This window comes from Suncus etruscus, chromosome 6, assembly GCF_024139225.1.
Source record: "Suncus etruscus isolate mSunEtr1 chromosome 6, mSunEtr1.pri.cur, whole genome shotgun sequence".
Classification (NCBI taxonomy): domain Eukaryota; kingdom Metazoa; phylum Chordata; class Mammalia; order Eulipotyphla; family Soricidae; genus Suncus; species Suncus etruscus.
The window spans coordinates 71,037,656-71,059,587 of NC_064853.1; the positions used below are offsets into that span (position 1 = coordinate 71,037,656).

Here is a 21,932-nt window from a genome sequence, read left to right on the forward strand (position 1 = left end):
GGTGAGGAAGAAAAGGTAAAATCCTAAAATTATTCCCTTTATTTGACTATAACCATCTAAATGTAGGCATTCTAAATTTTGAAAACTTTAAGCTGCATAGTCACTATGCCTAGCAAAACCTGTGTAATTTTTACTATCTTGAGCTCACAGATATGTACAAATTATGCTTAACTCTAGCTGTATAATTCTAATTGTACTCATAAATAAGCATACAAAAATGTGATTATCCAGGGGAATTAAAGTGGATATAAAATTAAACATTCCCTTCCTTTGAGGAGAGATATAGTGCAGTGGGTAAGGCATTGTCGTTCACACAGTCAACCCGGGTTCAATCTCTTGCATCTCTTATGGTCATCCGAGCACTGCCTGGAATGACTCCTAAGCACAGAGCCAGGAGTAACCCTAAGCATCGCCATGTGTGCCCCCCCCAAATAAAACAAAACAAAAAACCCATCCAATTCCATCACATAACAGCTATGAGTAATATGCACTAATTCTTGATGTATTTCAGAGACATCTAATGTACCTTTATTTTCCTGAAGTTGTATATTCTTTGGTGGTTCCAGAACATCCTCAGGATGTGGAGTGCAGAGTCCATGGAAGGGTCCTAGATCAAAGCACTCATGCAGGAGCTGCATGTTTACTTCTGAACATACATTCATGAACCCAACAGCTCTACCTTCCACCTGAAATATCCAAAATATTGCATTACTCTATCAGGCCTCCAAGTTAATTCTCATCACAAAACTTCCATCATCTGATACCATGTAGGCAGTTGGTAGTTGGGCAAGAACTTTGAGTTGAGGAAGTAGATATCTCTTCTAGGCACCATGATGTCTAGTAAAATTCATGACACACAATGTGCTTTAAAAATGTTACATCAATGACTCTCATTCACTGCTAGTTGGAATGTTGTCTAATCCAGCCTTTCTGGAAAATAATATGTATATTTCTCAAAAAACTGGAAATTGATCTTCCTTATAATCCAGCAATATCACTCCTAGGGATATACCCTAGGAAAACAAGCACACAATACAAAAATGCCATCTGCACTCTATGTTCTTTGCAGCACTATTTACAATAGAGAGCTTATGGAAATAACACAGGTGTTTAGCAACATATGAGTGAATAAAGAGACTGTGGTATATATACATGATGAAATACTATGCAACTGTTAGGAAAAAATGTACATGGATGTGCATGGAGATTATTATGGTGAGTGAAATGAGTTTGAGGGAGAGGGATAAACATAGAATACTCTAATTCATCTGTGGAATATAGGGAAAATAAAAAAAAACAGTGTGGGGTAATATTCAGAGACAATAGAGATGAGGATTAGGAGAACCAGTTCATGGTAGGAAGCCTGCCACAAAGAGTGGAGAGTACAGATAGAGAACTATTCGTCTACGAAAGTGATAGTTTGAAAAGAAGAAGAAGAAGAAGAAGAAGAAGAAGAAGAAGAAGAAGAAGAAGAAGAAGAAGAAGAAGAAGAAGAAGAAGAAGAGCTTACTAAGCCTTCTGCTAGGGCTTTAATGAGTTAATCGGAGATTTAATAATTTTTAAAAATATACTTGCTACTGAACTTTTTCTTCTTTCCTTTCTCTTCCATCTCTTTAGTTTTTCTATTTATTTTGATAACTTTGCCTTTGTTCTTCCTGTAACAAATGTATTATGATCAATTGTGTCAACTGTGATGTATTTTCTTTAAATTTAAAAAAATACAGATGGCCAAAAGATACATGAAAAAAATGCTCACTCTTTGGACTTTCCTTTGCCTGCTCCAGCCTAAGACTTGATCCTGTGTGGCTTCCTTCCCTGAGGGCTCCCCTCCTTGGACATAAGTTGACCCGCTGACAAAGGCTAGAGCCACCTGAATTCTGTTATGGCTCTGAAACACAGCAAACCTCTTTGGACTTTCCTCTGCCTGCTCTGGCCTAAGTTTTGATCCTATGAAGCTTCCTTCCCTGAGAGCTATCCTTCGTTGGTGGTGAGTTGACCCGCCCACAAAAGGTGGAGCCAGAGGAGCATGGCTGCTCTGCTTCATGGCTGCACACATCATCTAGCCAATGAATACCACCACAACACGTAGAAAAACCCACAACACAAGCGTGACAATGTAGAAACAACATAGACCAACGCCAGGCATAGAGCATGAGAATGACAACTCTGATGACCCAAAAATGGCCAATTACCTAGTTAGTCTCTCAGATATGGAGTTTAGAGAAGAAAATTGGAGGATGTTCACAGAACTTAAATAAAGCATAGATTGAGTTGAACAAAACACTAATAAGAATCAAGAGAATATGAATATAGAAATAAGAAAACTCCAAACTGAAATAACAGGTCTGAAAAACTCAGTAGATGAATTGAAAAACTCAATGGAAAACCTCTCCAACAGGGTAACAGCACCTGAGGACAGAATTAGTGAGCTGAAAGATGAGATGCATAACAACTCCATACAGCAAAAGAGATTGGAAAAGAGCATTAAAGAAAATGATTAGACAATGGAAAAATTACTCAAAGAATGTGAAGAGATGAAAATAGAAGTCTTTGATAAGCTCAACAGAAATAACTTAATAATCATTGAAGTCCCAGAGACTCAGGAAGAAAAGAATCAATAGTCAAGAACATCTGGTAGAGAAACTACCAGAGCAATAGTCAAGAACATCTGGTAGAGAAACTACCAGAGCAATAGTCAAGAACATCTGGTAGAGAAACTACCAGAGCAATAGTCAAGAACATCTGGTAGAGAAACTACCAGAGCAAAAGAATACATGTGACAAAATCCTGCATGCCCAAAGAGATCCCAGGAAAAACACCTAAAGACACACCTTAGTCATCTTGACAAATCCCACCGATAGAGACAGAATACTGAAAGCAGCAAGATCAAAAAGGGAAATTATATTCAAAGAGAGCATTCTTGAGATTTACAGCAGACCTGTCACAAAAAACACTCAAGGCCAGAAGGCAGTGGTGGAACATAGTGACAACACTCAGTGAAATAAATGCTTCGCCTAGAAAACTGCAACCAGCAAAACTTACTTTCAGGTTTGAAGGAGCTATACATAGATTCCTGGATAAGCAACAGCTCAGAAACTTTAGACTCAAAATCAGCCTTAAAAGAAAAAATGTTGGGGCCGGGCGGTGGCGCTGGAGGTAAGGTGCCTGCCTTACCTGCGCTAGCCTAGGAGACGGACCGCGGTTCGATCCCCCGGCGTCCCATATGGTCCCCCAAGCCAGGAGCGACTTCTGAGCGCATAGCCAGGAGTAACCCCTGAGCGTTACCGGGTGTGGCCCAAAAACCAAAAAAAAAAAGAAAAAGAAAAAAGAAAAAATGTTAAAAAAAAAAAAAAGAAAAAATGTTGAAAATATCTAGATGGACTTCACCCATTTTCAGCTTTTTTTTTACCCCATTCTATTGCTTTTCTTTCCTTCAAACAAAACCACATAACTTGAATTATCTAGCTCCACCTCTCAAATAGAGAGGGAAACAAGGGAGGGTACCAGGACCAAACAGATATATGATCACTAATAGTAAGCTAGACAAAAAGGGGACCACCTACTCTAGCAGCCCAGGGGTGGTGGGGGGGAGGGATATGGGTTGCAGGAAGGGAACAGGGATGGGAGGAGGACAAATTTGGTAATGGGTATTCCCCTGATTCAATGTTAATATGTACCTATAATACTACTGTGAAAGATCTGTAAGCCAATATGGTCAAAATAAAAATTTAAAAAAAAATAAAAGAAAAATGAAGGGGCCGGGAGATAGCATGGAGGTAAGGTGTTTGCCTTTCATGCAGAAGGTCATTGGTTCAAATCCCGGCATCCTATATGGTCCCCCGTGCCCGCCAGGAGTGATTTCTGAGCATGGAGCCAGGAGTAACCCCTGACCACTACTGGGTGTGACCCAAAAACAAAAAATGAAAAACAATAAAAAGTCTACTTTAAGACATGAATTACCAACAGACACACCAAACTTCCACACAAAGATGACACTAAATCCCATGATAATTATCTCAATATCAATGAATGAAATGCACCTGTTAAGTGACACAGAGTGGCTAAATGGATTAAAAAAAACTCAATCCAACCTTCTGCTGCCTACAAAAAACACACCTGAATAGTCCGAACAAACATAAGCTAAAAATCAAAGGCTGGAGGAAAATCATCCAAGCAAACAACACACTTAAAAAAAACTAGAGTGGCCATACTAATATCAGATGACACAAACTTTATACTTAGAAAAGTTATAAGCACCTCTGGTCTCCCAGCTTCTTGAAGGATCTCTCCTTCCTGGGAGCCGGGAGTCTAGCAGGAGGAGGTTTGGCAAGCCCACGCCATGCCGGAGGCCTGCTTGGCCAGGCCTAGGGGGGGTGCGGGACTTGGGTAAACCCAGCACCCCTCTGCCGCCTTGCTCCAGCGGTGAGTTGGGTCCCTTGGTGGAGCTTGAAGGTACCCTAGGCCTTCCCCCACTATCCATGCGGCTCCTTAGGGAGGGTCTGGGTGGGGCTCTGAACTTCTGGTCTCCCAGCTTCTTGAAGGATCTCTCCTTCCTGGGAGCCGGGAGTCTAGCAGGAGGAGGTTTGGCTGGCACTGGTAATCTCTGTCCAGTGTACATTCGCAAAACCGCGCGCACAAGAAACATTAATAGTACTCTCACAAGAAACATTAATAGTACTCACTATCATTGAATTATGTTTTTATGTATGCAGAATGTCCATTTTGTACTCTGCCCTTTTGCATACCCCTTCATAAGTTCATATTTCTCTTTAACTTCTTTATCTCCTATCATCATTACTCCTTTTTTACCCTTTCTAACTTAAGTACTGTTGAGTCCTAATTCACAGACCAAAGTGGTGCCCTAGAGTTAACACCCACCCAACTATTTTAAAAGGCATAAAAATGACGCATATCTTTTCAACATTTTATGGGTGTTTTCTTTGATGGCTATAACTTTTGCTAAATACTTTCTTATACAGTGATGATCCCCCCCCCATGTTTTTTATCTTCTCTTTGTGAACTGCTCAATATGGAATTTGGTGTGAAAGAATCCCTCAGTTTAATACTTATGTTTGAACCAAGTCATGGGTCTTGTTGGAAATGTTCTTATGCCCCCATATATCTGATAGCACCACGTGGCTTTATTACTTGTTTGCGTAGGCACACTAACATGGGAAAATACTATACATACCAAGAAGTTCTTATCTAATAGAAATGGGAACACACAAATCTTGTAGTGCAATGAGACCTTACACCCTGAACATTGACATAAAGACCTGGCACAGGCCTCAGAAGAATGGGCATTCTCCATTTACCCCTTGATCTACAGAAGACATTTACAAAACATCCAAGGTTGTATATAACATCACCCGGAGGCATTCCTGTACCAGGGACGACCCTACAGCTGCTCTGACATCGATCTACTCAAAAGAGACATCCCTTAACACTGAGAAGACAACAAGAACAATGACCTGCTTACTGGACAGGGCTTGCTGTATTGCCCCTTTATGGTGAGGTTTGTCTATAACATCACCTGGAAGCAATCCTCTACCACGGAAGACCCTACCACTGCTCAGACATCGTCCTGCTCAAAAGAGACTTCCCTTAACACTGAGAAGACAACAACAACAACCTGCTTACAGGACAGGGCTTCCTGCATTCCCCTTTCATGGTGAGGTGAAACGAGAAGGCACTCCACATCATGACTTCAATATAGGACATGCAGTTTCCAGAATCTTTAATACAGAAACATGAGACCGACAACAGAGACTGTGTGATAAGTGTGTTGGCGCTACGGACAATGTCTTGGAGCGAACGATAACTTTCCTGAGGCCTAGAGCTGGTCTTATGCCAGGAAACTTCAGGGGTAGGATCTCTTTGTATTTAGGCCAAGGCTATTCCTTTCCATGCCTCTCATATTTTGGTGGGCCTATGCAAACAACAATTGCCACTCTAACACCGTTTTTACTGTGCTCCTTTGACTCTAATCCTTAAAACACACCCACTTAAAATTTGAGGTTAACTTAAGCTAATATGCATGTACAGGAAATGTAAAAAATACTATGCCTCTAATGTTTAAGGAGTTACGTAAGTTTTATGGCTTTAGATTGCCTTGTGTGCTGTTAAGAAATATTATAATGTGCTACAATCTGGGGACTTGAGGGACAAAGTAATTGCACATGGATTCTGTTTTATTTATCTTAGCTTTCTTTGGTGAAAGTTCAAAGTTAAGATATCAGCAAGGGGACTTCTTCTGATAATTATGTTATGGGTGATTGTCCTTCCACTGTAACTTTACCTTATTCTCTTTCTTTGCATCTTTTGTTCTCATAATTCATAATAAAAAATTATAAAACTGGAAAAAAAAGAAAAGTTATAAGGGACAAAGAAGGACATTTTGTATTAATCAAGGGATATGCACAGCAGAAAGAAATCACTCTCCTAAACATGTGCACCCAATGAGAGACCAGAAAAGTATTTAACATAATTGTTGACAAATCTGAAAAAGGATATCAATAATAACACAACAATTGTGGGAGACCTCAACACAACCCTTTCAACACTTGATAGATCAACCAGATTGAAACCCAACAAAAATATTCTAGACCTGAAAAGAGAAATGGAAGAAAGGGGCCTAGTAGATAGGACACTCCATCCCAGAAACTTGGATACACATTCTTCTCCGATGTACATGGGTCATTCTCCATGATAAGCTATATGCTGGAACATAAACATACCTCCGTAAAATCAAGAGGATAGAAATGTTGCAGCTACCTTCGCTAACCACAAGCTCTGAAATTAGATATGAACTACAAAGAGACACAGAAGAAAAACTTTAACACCTGCAAATTAAACAGCCTACTACTGAATAACCAGTGGGTCCGAGAGGAAATCAAAACTTTCCTGGAAACAAATGACAATGAAGACACAAACTATCGTAACCTATGGGACACAGCAAAAGCAGTACCGAGAGGAAAATGTATAGCTTTGCAAGCACACATCAAAAAGGAAGAAGGGGCATACATCAATAGCCTAATGACGCAGCTCATAAAATTAGAAATTGCTCAACATGGGGCCGGCGAGGTGGCACTAGAGGTAAGGTACCTGCCTTGCAAGCACTAGCCAAGGAAAGGACCATGGTTTGATCCCCCCGCATCCCATATGGTCCCCTCAAGCCAGGGGCAATTTCTGAGTGTGTAGCCAGGAATAACCCCTGAGCATCAAATGGGTGTGGCCTGAAAAAAAAACAAAAAAAAAAAAAAAAGAAAAGAAATTGCTCAACAAAAGGAACCAAAAATAGGGAGACAAAGAGAAATCAGAAAGCTCAGAGCAAAAATCAATGAAGTGGAAACCCAAAAACAATCCAAAAAAACAATGAAAGCAGAAGTTGGTTCTTTGAAAAAATAAACAAAATTGAAAGACCATTGGCAAAACTCATGAAGGAAGAGAGAGAGAAACTTGATAACCCGTATCAAAAATGAAAAGATCATCACTACGGATACTGCAGAGAATCAAAGGGTAAACAGAAATTACTTTGGGAAACTCTATGCCACTAAATATGAGAATCTGGAAGAAATGGATAAATTCTTGGACTCTTATAACCATACACGGTTGAATAAGGAGAATGTAGCATATCTAAATATCCCCACTATTGAAGAAATTAAAACCATAATCAAAAGTCTGCCCCAAAACAAAAGCCCAGACCCGGATGAATTCATGAATGAATTCTTTCGAACCTTTCAATAGTAACTACTACCAATCCTGGCCAGGCTCTTTCATGAAATTGAAAAAATGAGAACACTTCCAAATAGCTTTTATGAAGCCAACATCACCTTGATACCAAAACCAAAAAGAGATGCTGCCCCAAGAGAAAATTACAGACCAATAATCCTGATGAACACAGATACAAAGATCCTCAACAAAATTCTGGCAAATAGGATTCAATGCCTCATCAAGAATATCATTCACTACGATCAAGTAGGTTTCATCCCAGGGATGCAAGGATAGTTTAACGTCTGTAAATCTATCAATATAATATTCAACATTAACAAGAAAAATAAAAATCACATGATCATATCAATAGACACAGAGAAAGCATTTGATATACGGTCCAATACCCATTTTTGATTAAAAAAAAACTCTCAGCAAGATGAGAATGAAGGGAACCTTTCTCAATATAGTTAAGGCCATCTACCACAAGCCAATGGCAAATATTATCCTCAATGGAAAAAAACTAAAAGCCTTTCCTCTAAATACTGGTAAAGACAAAGCTGTCCTCTCTCACCACTCCTATTCAACATAGTACTGGAAGTACTTGCTATAGCGATTAAGCAAGAAAAAGATATCAATAAATCCAGATAGAAAAGGAAGAAGTCAAGCTCTCACTGCAGATGACATGGTACTCTACTTAGATTACCCTAAAGACTACCAAAAAGCTTCTATAAATAATAGATTCATATAGTAATATGGCACGTTACAAAATTAACACACAAAAATCAATGGTCTTTTTATATACCAATAGGGAAGAAATGGACATTAAGAAAACCCCATTCACAGTAGTGCCACAAAAACTCAAATATCTTGTAGTCAACCTGAGTAAAGACATGAAGGACCTATACAAAGAAAACTATAAAACCCTGCTCCAAAAAATGAGAGGACATGTGGAAACGGAAACATACCCTGCTCATGGGTTGGCAGGATTAACATGACTAAAATGACAATACTCCCCAAAGCATTGTACAGATTTAATGTGATATCTCTAAAGATACCCATGACATTCTTCAAAGAAGTGGATCAAACACTTTTGAAATTCATTTGGAACAATAAACACCCTCGAATAGCTAAAGCACTTCTATGGAAAAGAAATATGGGAGGCACTACTTTCCCCAATTTTAAGCTGTATTACAAAGCAATAGTTATCAAAACAGCATGGAATTGGAATAAAGACAGACCCTCAGATCAGTGGAATAGGCTTGAGTACTCAGAGAATGTTCCCCGGACATACAACCACCAAGTTTTTGATAAAGGAGCAAGAAATCCTAAAAAGAGCAAGGAAAGCCTCTTCAACAAGTGGTGTTGGCATAACTGGTTAGCCACTTGCAAAAAAGCAAACTCAGACCTCCAGCTAACACCATGTATGAAGGTAAAAATCCAAATGGTTTATAAGCCTTTATATTAGATATGAAACCATAAGGTATATAGAACAACACGTAGGTAAAATATTCTATGACATTAAGACTAAAGGCATCTTTAAGGAGGAAACAGCACTCTCCAAACAAGTGGAAGCAGATATAAACAGATGGGAATAAACAAATGGGAATAAATAAACAGATGGGAAACAGATGGGAATAAACAGATGGAAATTCATTTGGAACAATAAACACCCTTGAATATATATGTATATAGATATAGATATAGATTGGTTTTTGGGTCACACATGGTGGTGCTCAGAGGTTAGTTACACCTGGCTCTATGCTCATAAATCACTCCTGGCAGGCTCAGGGGACCATATGGGATGCCAGGATTCGAACCACCATACTTCTGCATGCAAGGCAAATGCCTTACCTACATGCTATCTCTTCGGCTCCAGATGGGAATATGTTAAGCTCAGAAGCTTCTGCACCTCAAAGAAAATATTGCCCAGAATATAAGAGCCACCCACTGAGTGGGAGAAACTATTCACCCAATACTCATCATAAGGGACTAATATCCAAAATATACAAGGCACTGACAGAACTTTACAAGAAAAAAAAATCTAATCCCATCAAAAACTGGGAAGAAGAAATGAACAAACACTTTGTAAAAGAAGAAATACAAATGGCCAAAAGACACATGGAAAAATGTTCAACATCACTAATCATCAGGGAGATGCAAATCAAAACAACTATGAGGTACCATCTCATGCCATAAAGATTGGTACACATCACAAAGAATGAGAACAATCAGTGCTGGCGGGGATGTGGAGAGAAAGGAACTCTTATCACTGCTGGTGGGAATACCATCTAGTCCAACTTTTATGGAAAGCGATATGGAGATTCCTCCAAAAACTGGAAATTGAGCTCCCATATGATCCAGCTATACCACTCCTAGGGATATACCCAAGGAACATAAAAATCCAATACAAAAATTCCTTCCTCACACCTATATTCATTGCAGTGCTATTTACAATAGGCAGACTCAGGAAACAACCATGATGCCCTTCTACAGATAATGGCTAAAGCAACTGTGGTACATATACACAATAGCGTATTATGCAGCCATCAGGAGATATGAAGTCATAAAATTTTCCTATACATAGATGTACATGGAATCTATTATGCTGAGTGAAATAAGTCAGAGGAAGAGAGCTAGATGCTGAATAATCTCACTCATCTATCGGTTTTAAGAAAAATGAAAGACATTTTTGCAATAATTCTCAGAGACAAAAGAGAGGAACTGGACCTTCCAGTCCACTACATGAAGTTCACCACTAAGAGTGATGAGTGCTGTTAGAGAAATAACTACATTGAGAACTATCCTAACAATGAATGAATAAGGAAAGTAGAAAGTGTGTCTCAAGTACAGGCGGGGGTGGGGTTGGGAGGAGGGAGATTTGGGACATTGGTGATGGGAATGTTGCACTGATGAAGGGGGGTATTCTTTATAAGACTGAAATCATATAACTACAATTGTATTTGTAATCACTGTACTTAAATAAAGACATTAAAAAAGAAAAAATGCTCCATGCCACTAATCATCAAAGAGATGCAAATTAAAACAAAAACAAGGTATTGGCACACATCACAAAGAAAAAAACAACCAGTGCTGGTGCAGATGTGGGGAGAAAGGAATGCTCATTCACTGCTGGTGGAAATGTAGACTGGTTCAGCCATTTTGGAAAACAATTTGAGGATAGTCCTCAAAAAGTATAAATAGAGTCCATATGATTCATCAATGCCACTCCTAAGGATATACCTTAGGAACTCAAAACACCATGCAGAAAAGCCCTCTGCATTCCTGTTAGTCACAGCATTATTTACAATAGCCAAAATCTGAAAACAACCCAAGTGCCCAAGAACAAATGAGTGGCAATAAAAACTGGTTGCATTGGTTACAGGAAATGTACACAGGTACATCTCTACACAATGGAAGACTATGGAGCTATTAAGTAAAATGAAGACATGAAATTTGCTTATACATGGAAGGATAAAGAGATTATTATGCTAATGAAATGAGTTAGAGAAAGAGGAATTGACACAGGATTAATCTCTTCATTAGTGGAGTATAACAAAAATAATAGCTAGTATGGTAATAATACCCAAAGATGACAGAGATGAGTGAGGATCAGGAGAACCAGTCTATGGTAGGAAGCTTGCTACAAAGAGTGGTGAATATAGTTAAGGTAGTGAACTTAGACAATGATGGTTGAAAATAATCACTCTTGACAAGAACTGGGTGCTGAAAAAGAGTAAAATGATACACATGATGCCCATTAATTATCAATAGTGCAAACTACAGTATCAAAAAAAAAGAGAGAAAACAAGGAGAGAACTAAAATGTCTGCCCCAGAGGCAGGCAGGGGAGAGTTGGGGGAGGAACTGGGGGCATTGGTTTCAGGAAATGTACACTGTACTGCAAACCAAAGTATCTAAAAGAAAGAAAAAGAAGAGAGTGGGGGGGGGGGAATGTATGTTCCAGAGACAGGAAAAGGAGAGGGCATCAGGGAGGGTGAGAATGAAGCTAGGACATTGGTAGCAGAAAATGTGCACTGGTGAAGGTTGTATGTTGTATGATTATAACTCAATCATTAACAAGTTCATTTGTGAAAACAATAACTGTATTATGAACAATATTGTTAAGCAACAGTGTTTTAAAAAAAGAAGAAACAACTTTGTTAAACAGCAGTGTTAAAAAAAAGAAAAAAATTTAATTTAGAGAGGTAGTTTAGTAGTAAAAGTACTTGCAGTAATGTTGCCAACACCAGTTGGATACCCAGAACCATGGTCCTCCTGAGTACTTGCCAGGAGAAACTTCTGGGCACAATGCTAGAGTACGTCCCAAACACTGCTGCTATGACCTACCTATACCAGTTGGGAAGGAAGGAAGATCGGGAGGGGGAGAAAGAAAGAAGGGGGAGGAAAGGAGGGAGAGAAAGGAAGCAAGGAAGGGAGGGAGGGAGGAAGGGAGGAAGGGAGGGAGGGAGAAAGGAAGGAAGGGAGGAAGGGAGGAAGGAAGGAAGGGAGGAAGGGAGGAAGGAAGGAAGGGAGGAAGGAAGGAAGGAAGGGAGGGAGGGAGGGAGGAAGGAAGGAAGGAAGGAAGGAAGGAAGGAAGGAAGGAAGGAAGGAAGGAAGGAAGGAAGGAAGGAAGGAAGGGAGGGAGGGAGGGAGGGAGGGAGGAAGGAAGGGAGGAAGGAAGGGAAGAAGGAAGGAAGGGAGGGAGGAAGGGAGGGAGGAAGGGAGGAAGGAAGGAAGGAAGGGAGGGAGGAAGGGAGGGAGGAAGGGAGGGAGGGAGGGAGGGAGGGAGAAAGGGAGGGAGGGAGGGAGGAAGGGAGGAAGGAAGGAAGGAAGGAAGGGAGGGAGGAAGGAAGGAAGGGAGGGAGGGAGGGAGAGAGGGAGGGAGGGAGGGAGGGAGGGAGGGGAGAGGGAGGGAGGGAGGAAGGAAGGAAGGGAGGGAGGAAGGGAGGGAGGGAGGGAGGAAGGGAGGAAGGAAGGAAGGAAGGGAGGGAGGAAGGGAGGAAGGAAGGAAGGGAGGGAGGGAGGGAAGGAAGGAAGGAAGGAAGGGAGGGAGGAAGGGAGGGGAGAGGGAGGGAGGGAGGAAGGAAGGAAGGGAGGGAGGGAGGGAGGGAGGAAGGAAGGAAGGAAGGGAGGGAGGAAGGGAGGAAGGAAGGAAGGGAGGGAGGGAAGGAAGGAAGGAAGGAAGGAAGGGAGGGAGGAAGGGAGGAAGGAAGGAAGGAAGGGAGGGAGGGAGGGAGGAAGGAAGGATGGAAGGAAGGAAGGAAGGAAGGAAGGAAGGAAGGAAGGAAGGAAGGAAGGTTGGTTCTCAAAATATTGAAGGCTAGAGCAATAGCACAAGTTTGTAGGGCATTTGCCTTACACGTGGCCAACCCAAATCAATCCCTGGCATCCCGTATGGTCCCTCAAGCCTGCCAGAAGTGATTTCTGAGCACAGAGCTGGAGTAAGCCAGAGTGCTGCCAGGTGTAGCCTCTAAACCAACCAACCAAACAAACAAACAAAATACACAGTCTTTAAAAAAAATTTTTTTTGTTTGTTTTTGGGCACACCCGGTGATGCTCAGGGGTTAATCCTGGCTATGCACTTAGAAATCGCTCCTGGCTTGGGGGATCATATGGGATGGCGGGGGATCAAATAGCAGTCCGTCATAGGCTAGCATGGGCAAGGCAGATGCCTTACTGCTTGCCACCACTCGGCCCCATAGTCTTTAAATTTTACATAAATATTTCTTCTGATTATTATATGGATTTTAAACAAATTCTGGTTGGCTGGTTTGACTGATCTTATTTACTGGGTCCTATACCTCAAATGTTTAAACTTTATTTTTTCATGTAATTATTTCAATGCAGCAATCACAGGCATTTCTTACTCCTATCAATGCACCATTATCCCAATACTCATTCCTGAAAATAGTTACCAATATATCCTCCAAAAAGAGAAAATTTAGTAATGATCATTCTTTTAAATGCCACTGGAAAAAAATGGTAGATATCAAATAATTTTGTCTCAAAGATTTTCTAGTATAAAGCAATTCATTCTCAAACACATTTTTGAAAACTAAAAGTGTGACTCCTTTTATTTCTCCCAAATACTAAGACACAAGAGGAATTTTTAAAAATTAATTTTTCCATGTATATACTTTTCTGATGGTTCTCTTCTCCAAATGATACTAACTGTAAAAAGCTAGATTTACACAGCTGTTTTATAAAGCCATCGACACTTTAATAAAAGTCCAAAATAAACATTTTAATTTTTCCCCAAATAACAAGTGATTGTTGGTCTTGTTTGCATTCATGAACAAAGGCTGTGGAGCTGCAGTTGCCTGGCTTCTCTGTGATTTTAGGCCCAAGCCTCAGCAGACGCTGATTAACCAATCCATCTACCATATGTGCAGAATGAACCAGCCAGCCTCACAGTCGGCAGAGAAAATTGGCATCCATTTTGGTTCACATGGAGATGTTCTTCGAATCTACAGACATGCTGGCGCAACGAAACCACCATGGCCTGAAATACCTTTTGCTGGCTTCATGGTGAGCTGCATGTGCATGATAAGAATGTATTATTTATAAGACTGCTGTTAGTAATGAGCTATTACACTAATGGCTCTTTGTGTTTGGAATCTGATTTCAAATGGCATGGATCACACATTCTGATGAAAATGAGAAAAACATGTTTTGCCATTAGGAACAAAGATTTAACATTTTCCAATTCTACAACCTGTTATATTCCCATCATTCATCCTGAGTTGTGACAATTCACAAAAGTTCACAATTACAGAGGACAACAACAGAGCAAAGATGCATTGAGGGCCTGTCTTTTTCCTTTGGGGTCCTTTCAAATAAAAATTTTCATTTGAGAAGCAATGTTTCTGAATATGAATTTGTGGGAGTGTCCAAAAGCTTCTTTGCGTGTGTGCTTTCCAGAAAAAAATAAACCAATTTGATGACCTTTGCTTCACTTGCACATTGAAAAGGATTGATAGCCAACTGCCATCGATAGCTTCTAGAAGAAGAATTTTCACTATAAAGATATCTTCAAATATCTCATAATGGAACTAACTTTAAAACTTTTACTTGTCTTCCCTGTGATGATCTTCATAATGATCTATTTCAGGTTGCTAGAAAACTAAATAAGTCTTCATAAGCAAGCAAGTCCATTTTTATATAAGTGTGCAATGCATTTACTCATTTTTCCATCAAAAAGAAACATATCTCTTGGGTAAAGATACTCCAAAATGAAGGTGCTCTCTTTGTAGCCACTGCCAGATTTGTTCTTTTCTGCCTGATGCCAAAAGCATTGCTAACTGGCAACTCTGTCCACCCGCAGGTCAATGGTGCTTACTTGGATCACTGTTGCCCAGGCCATGAATGATGCCAAAGCAGACATTCTGTCCATCTGTCTCTGGGAGCCACCCTTGGCCTCCAACTGCCCTTCCCTGAAATATCCCTTTGTAGTAAACACCAGATGTCAAGGTAAGTCAGGAAAAAGTTGTAGTAGAGTATGACTCAAAGTTTCATAGGCAACAGGACAAAGGAAATTAAAGTTAAAAACCTTGAGGAAGTCACATGTGCTTCACTTGGAATAAGTATCGCTCTTGGGTGTCCTATCTGTGAAACTGCAACTGATAAAGGTTGATTTAGGAAGAAATAGACTTAATACACTTTAGTGACTATCTCCAGTCAACTAGGGTGTTAAATATCTAATCATAAATGCCTAATCATCATTTAAAGGAAAATGGCCCCATTTGTAGGCTGCAAAGATACTTGTTTTGGGGGGTATAAATTCTCTAATTGCAGACAATATTTAACTAACAAAGTGCTCTCATTGAACAGGATGCTGGAAGATGCTCAGTAGTACCATTACAGTATTTACAGTACTGTATAAAGAGACTACAGATAAAAGTCACCTCAAGATCTTATTTTTCTTGTTTTGGGGCCACACCCAGTGATGCTCAGGGGTCACTCCTGGTTATGTGCTCAGAAGTCACTCCTGGTTAGGCGGACCATATGGGACGCCAGATTATTGAAACACGGTCCATCCGAGGTTAGCATGCAAGGCAAACACCCTAGCGCTTGAGCCACTGCTCTAGCCTCTCACCTCAAGATCTTAGATCATATTAAAATTATTATAAAAAATTATTTATGAGAATCTAGAAACTTGCTTTGGGCATTAATAATTACACTGTAAGCTTATATAAATGAATTTTGAACAACAGCTATGTAAAACAGTCAGTTTACAAAGTGCCTGACAATTTAACAATCAGTTCTCATGAGCCATAATGAGCTGGCTCAACATACCATGCTTCAAAGGCCAGCCTAGGAAAATCCAAATGGTTGGGAAAACGGCCCAGAGAAGCAGGTGGGAGGGTAATAACAACACTAATACTGAAAAGGTTTAACGCAACAGATAGCTACTCCCATATCCTTTACTTGTGTGGTTCTTGATTAAAGGTTTTTGCTTCTTTCCTCCATCAATTTGAAGACTGACTTCTATGACATAATCTCCAGAGAACACAGGTATCTCATCTAAGACAGTATGGCCACTCAGAAATCAGGCTGAGTTTCATCTATCTTTCAGAGACACCAAAAGATCTTTGTAAGGTTGGTACTATAATTTGAAGGCACTAAATATACTGCAAGTATATGGCATGTAATATTAAAAGAACAGAGGGAGGAGCTCACTGTTGCTGCTCATCACAAATACTCACTCTAGATTTTGGTTGAAACTAGCACCTTGAGACCATAGGAATAAAAGTCTTCTTCAGAATCATATCCATAGCAGCACAAGATGTTCAGCATTATTTGTTCCCCTACTCAACAGAAAGCATTTGTAATTCTTTCAAATAAGCAAAAGTGTCTTTGAAGAAAATAAAATCCACAGCACATGCCAAAGGAAATGGGAGAAGTTATCACTGACATGTGCATCAAAAAAAAAAAAAAAGGCATACAGAACCAGGCTCTAGAGATCCTACAATGATCTAGAAACTGATTCTATCCTCTGTGGTCACGCTCAGGAGTCCCTAGAACTATATGGAACCACATAACACTTTATTATTTTTAAATAATATCTTTAACCACCATGATTACAAACATGTTTATAGTTGGGTTTCAGTCATAAAAAGAGCATCCCCTCCACCAGTGCAACATTCACACCAACAATGCCCCCATCTCCTTCCTCCCCCACCCCCTGCCTATATTCAAGACAGGAATTCTACTTCTCTCACTTATTAACATTGTCATGATAGTTGTTATATAGTTATTTCTCTAACTGCACTCACCACTTTTTGTGGTAAGCTTCATATTGTGAGCCAGTCCTTCTAGCAGTCATCTCTATTGTCTCTGGGCATTATTACAATAATGTATTTGATTTTTCTTAAAACCAATAGATAATTGAGACTATTCTGTGTCTATCTATTTCCCTCTCACTTATTTCACTCAGATGAATAGTTTCCATGTCCATCCATGTACAGGAAAATTTCATGACTTCATCTCTCCTGACAGCTGCATACACCACAGTTTCTTTAGCCATTCATTTGTTGAAGGGCTCTTTGTTGTTTCCAGATTCTAGCTATTGTAGTGTTGCAATGAATATAGGTGTGAAGAAGGCATTTTTGTATTGTGTTTTTGTATTGTTAGGGAATATCCATAGGAGTGGAATAGCTGAATCATATGGGAGCTCAATTTCCAGTTTTTTGAGGAATCTCCATACTGTTTTCCATAGAGGCTGGGCTAGACAGCATTCTCACTGGCAGTGAATTAGAGTTCCTTTCTCCCAAATCTCTGCCAACACTGATTGTTCTTGTTCTTTGTGAAGAAATGGTACCTCATTGTTATTTTGATTTGCATCTCCCTTATGATTAGTTACGTGGAGCATTTTTTTCATGTGCTCTTTGGTCATTTGTATTTCTTCTTTGAGAAAGTGTCTGTTTATTCCTTCTCCTGATTTTTTGATTAGGGTAAATGTTTTTTCTTGTTAAGTTCTGTCAGTACCTTGTATATCATAGACATAAGCCCTTATCTGATGGGTATTGGGTGAATAGTTTCTCCCATTTTATGGATGGCTTTTGTGTCCTAGTTACTATTTCCTTTGAGGTGCAGAAGCTTCTCAGCTCAAAATATTCCCTCTGTTTATCTCTGCTTCCACTTGTGTGGAGAATGCTGTTTCCCCCTTAAAGATGCCTTTAGTCTCAATGGTATGGTGTGTCTTACCTACGCGTTGTTCTATATACCTCAAGGTTTTGGGTCTGATATTGAGGTCTTTAATCCATTTGGATTTGATCTTTGTGCATGGTGTTAGATGAAGGTCTGAATTTTCTTTTTTGCATGTGGCTGATCAGTTATGCCAACAACACTTGTTGAAGAGGCTTTCCTTGCTCCGTTTTGCATTTCTTGCCCCTTTATCAAAGATAAATTGATTGTATGTCTGGGGAACATTTTCTGAATATGCAAGTCTATTACATTGATCTGAGGGTCTGTCTTTATTTTAATACCATGATGTTGTTTTAATGCCTATTGCTTTGTAATACAATTTAAAGTTAGGGAAAGTGATACTACCTCCTATATTCCTTTTTCTAAGGGTTGCTTTAATTATTGATCTGAGGGTCTGTCTTTATTTTAATACCATGATGTTGTTTTAATGCCTATTGCTTTGTAATACAATTTAAAGTTAGGGAAAGTGATACTACCTCCTATATTCCTTTTTCTAAGGGTTGCTTTAATTATTCATGGGTGTTTATTGTTCCAAATGAATTTAAGGAGTGTTTGATCCACTTCTTTGAAGAATGCCATGGATATCCTTAAAGTGATTACATTAAATTTATACAATGCTTTGGGGAGTGTTGCCATTTTAATTATGTTAATCCTCCCAATCCATGAGCAGGCTATATGTCTCCATTTCCATCTGTCCTCTTTTACTTCTTGAAGCAGAATTTTGTAGTTTTCTTTGTATAGATGCTTCACCTCTTTAGTTGATTCCAAGATATTTGAATTTGTGTGACACTAATGTAAGTGGGATTTTTTTCTTTTTTTTTTAATTTTTATTTTTAATTATGAGAACAAAGATGCAAAGAAAGAGGATAAGGTAAAGTTACAGTGCAAGGACAATCACCCATAAACAGAATTCTCAGTATTCCCATTGCTGATATCTTAACTTTGAACTTTCAGCCAAAGAACATTAAGAAAAATAAAACAGAACCCATATACAATTACTTTGTCCCTCAAGTCCTCAGATTGTAATACATAATATTTCTTAGCAGCACACAAAGCAATCTAAAGCCATAAAACTTATGTAACTCCTTAAACATTGAAGACAAAGTACTTTTTTACATTTCCATGCACATGCATACTAGTTTAAGTTAACCTCAAAAGTTTAAGTGGGTTGTTTTTCTTAAGGATTAGAGTCAAGGGAGAACAGTAAAAACGGTGTTAGAGTGGCAATTGTTGTTTGCATAGGCCCACTAATATATGAGGGACATGAAAAGGAAAAGCCTTGGCCTAAATACAAGGAGACCCTACCCCTGAAGTTTCCTGGCATAAGACCAACTCTAGGCTCCAGGAAAACTAGTTTGTCCAATCCAAGTCATTGTCTGTAATGCCAATACACTTTTATTTTTCACACAGTCTCTGTTGTTGGTATCATGTTTCTGTATTAAAGGTCCTGGAATCTGCATATCCTACATTAAAGTCAGGATGGTGCAGAGCGTCCTCTCGTTTTACCTCACAATTAAAGGGCAATGCAGAGAGCCCTGTCCTGTAAGCAGGTCGTTGTTGTTGTCAAGTCTTCTTAGTGTTAAGGGAAGTCTCTTTTGAGCAGGTCGATGTCAGAGCAGTGGTAGGGTCTTCCCTGGTAGAGGATTGCTTCCAGGTGTTGTTATAAAAAACCTTGGATGTTTCATAGATAGCTTCCCTGGTTCAGGGGTGAATGGAGGATGCCCATTCTTCTGAGGCCTGTGCCAGATCATTATATCAATGTTCAAGGTGTAAGGTCCCATTGCACTACAAGGTAAATGGGATTTTTTAAGGTCCATTTGTTCTCTACAGTTATTGATGTATAAGAAGGCCAGGGGCCGGAGAGATAGCATGGAGGTAAGGCGTTTGCCTCTCATGCAAAAGGTCATCGGTTCGAATCCCGGCGTCCCATATGGTCCCCCGTGCTCGCCAGGAGCGACTTCTGAGCATGGAGCCAGGAGTAACTCCTGAGCACTGCCGGGTGAGACCCAAAAAAAAAAAAAAAAAAAAAAAAAGGCCATTGATTTTTATGTTAATTTTGTAACCTGCTACTTTGTTATATGAATATATTGTTTCTAGAAACTTTTTGGTAAAGTTTATGTAGGGTTTTCTAAATATAGTATCATGTCATCTGCCAACAGTGAGAACTTGACTTCTTCCCTTCCTATCTGAATGCCCATGATATCATTTTCTTGCCTAATCACTATGGCAAGAAGTTTCAGCACTGTGTTGAATAGGAGTGGTGAGAGAGGACAGTCTTGTTTTGTAACAGATTTTAGAGGAATGGCTTCTAATTCATCTACATTGAGAATAGTATTTGCCATTACTGTGGTAGATGGCCTTGACTATATTGAGAAAAGTTCCTTCCATTCCCAGCTTGATGAGAGTTTTTATCAAGAATGGGTGTTGACCTTATCGAATCCTTTCTCTGCATCTACTGATATGATCATGTGGTTTTTATTTTTTGTTGATATGGTATATTATTTTGATTGATTTATGTATGTTAAACCATCCTTGCATTCCTGAAATGAAACCTACTTGGTCATGGTGTAAGACCTTCTTGATGTGTTGGATACTAATTGCCAGGACTTAGTTAAAGATCTTTGCATCAATGTTCATCACGGATATTGGTCTGTAGTTTTCTTTCTTTTTTTTTTTTTCTTTTTTGTAACATCTCTGGTTTTGGTATCAGGGTGATGTTAGCTTCATAGAAACTATTTGGGAGTGTTCCTGTTTCTTCAATTTCATGCAAGAGTTGAAAACAATTACTAGTAGTTCCTCTTGAAAGATTTGAAAGAACTCATGGGTGAATCCATCTGGGCCTGGGCTTTTGTTTTTGGGAAGACTTTTTATTACCATTTTATATTTTATTTCCTCAGTAGTGATGAGTCTGTTTAAATATGCTAGACTGTTCAATAATTTATCCATTTCTTCCAAATTCTCATGTTTCATAGCATAGAGTTTCTCAAAGTAGTCTCTGATTGCTCTTTGAATCTCTGCATTATCTGTAGTGACTTCCCCCTTTTCATTTCTTATCCGGTTTATTAAGTTTCTCTCTCTCCTTTTCTTTGTGAGTTTTGCTACTGGTTTATCAATCTTGTTTATTTTTTTCAAAGAACCAATTTTTGTTTTCCTTGATCTTTCAGACTTGGGGGGGGGGGGTCCACTTCATTGATTTCTACTCTAAGCTTGTTATTTCATTCTACCTATTTTTGGTTCCTTTTGTTGGTCATTTTCTAATTTTATAAGCTGTGTTATTAAGCCAATCAACTAGGCCCCTTCTTCCTTCCTGGTGTGTGTTTGCAAAGCTATAGATTTTCCTTAGCACCACTTTTGCTGTGTCCCATAAATACTAATCATTTGTGTCTTCATTGGTATTTCTTTATAAGAATGCTTTGATTTCCTCTTTGAATTCATCTCTGACCCACTGGTTGTTCAGTAGTGAGCTGTTTAATTTGCAGGTGTTAAAGTTTTTCTTCTGTGTCCCTTTGTAGTTCACTTCTAATTTCAGTGCACTGTGATCTGAGAAGGTTGTCATTATGATTTATATCCTCTTGATTTTTATGGAGATATGTTTTATAAGCCAGCATGTGTTCTATCCTGGAGAATGTCCCATGTGCATTGGAGAAGAATGTGTATCCAGTTTTCTGGGGATGGAGTGATATATATATATATGTGTGTGTGTGTGTGTATGTATGTATGTATATATAATATATAATATATACTAGTCCACTTTCTTCCATTCTCTTTACAGAGCTAGTATAATCCTGTTGGGTTTCAGTCTGGTTGACCTATCAAGGGTGACAGGGCAGTGCTGAGGTCTTCCACTATTATTGTGTTGCTATTAATATCTTCTTTCTTTAATAATAACTGTATTGAATATTTTGCCAGTCCCTCATGGTGTGTGTATGTTTACGAGTGAGATTTCTTCCTGTTGTACATATCCCTTGATTATTACAAAATGTCTATCTTTGTCTCATAGCTTTTCAGAGTCTA

The 21,932-nt window shown here is 39.2% G+C and overlaps 1 protein-coding gene across 1 annotated transcript in view; it reads right to left on the minus strand.

The window, feature by feature from the left end:
* The window catches only part of CFAP61 (cilia and flagella associated protein 61), a 391,053-nt gene that overhangs the window by 322,988 nt on the left and 46,133 nt on the right, over window positions 1-21,932 (minus strand). The window contains exon 7 of the mRNA XM_049774327.1: window positions 527-686. Coding sequence (XP_049630284.1) covers window positions 527-686 — 160 coding nt within the window. The remainder of the gene's footprint in view (window positions 1-526; window positions 687-21,932) is intronic.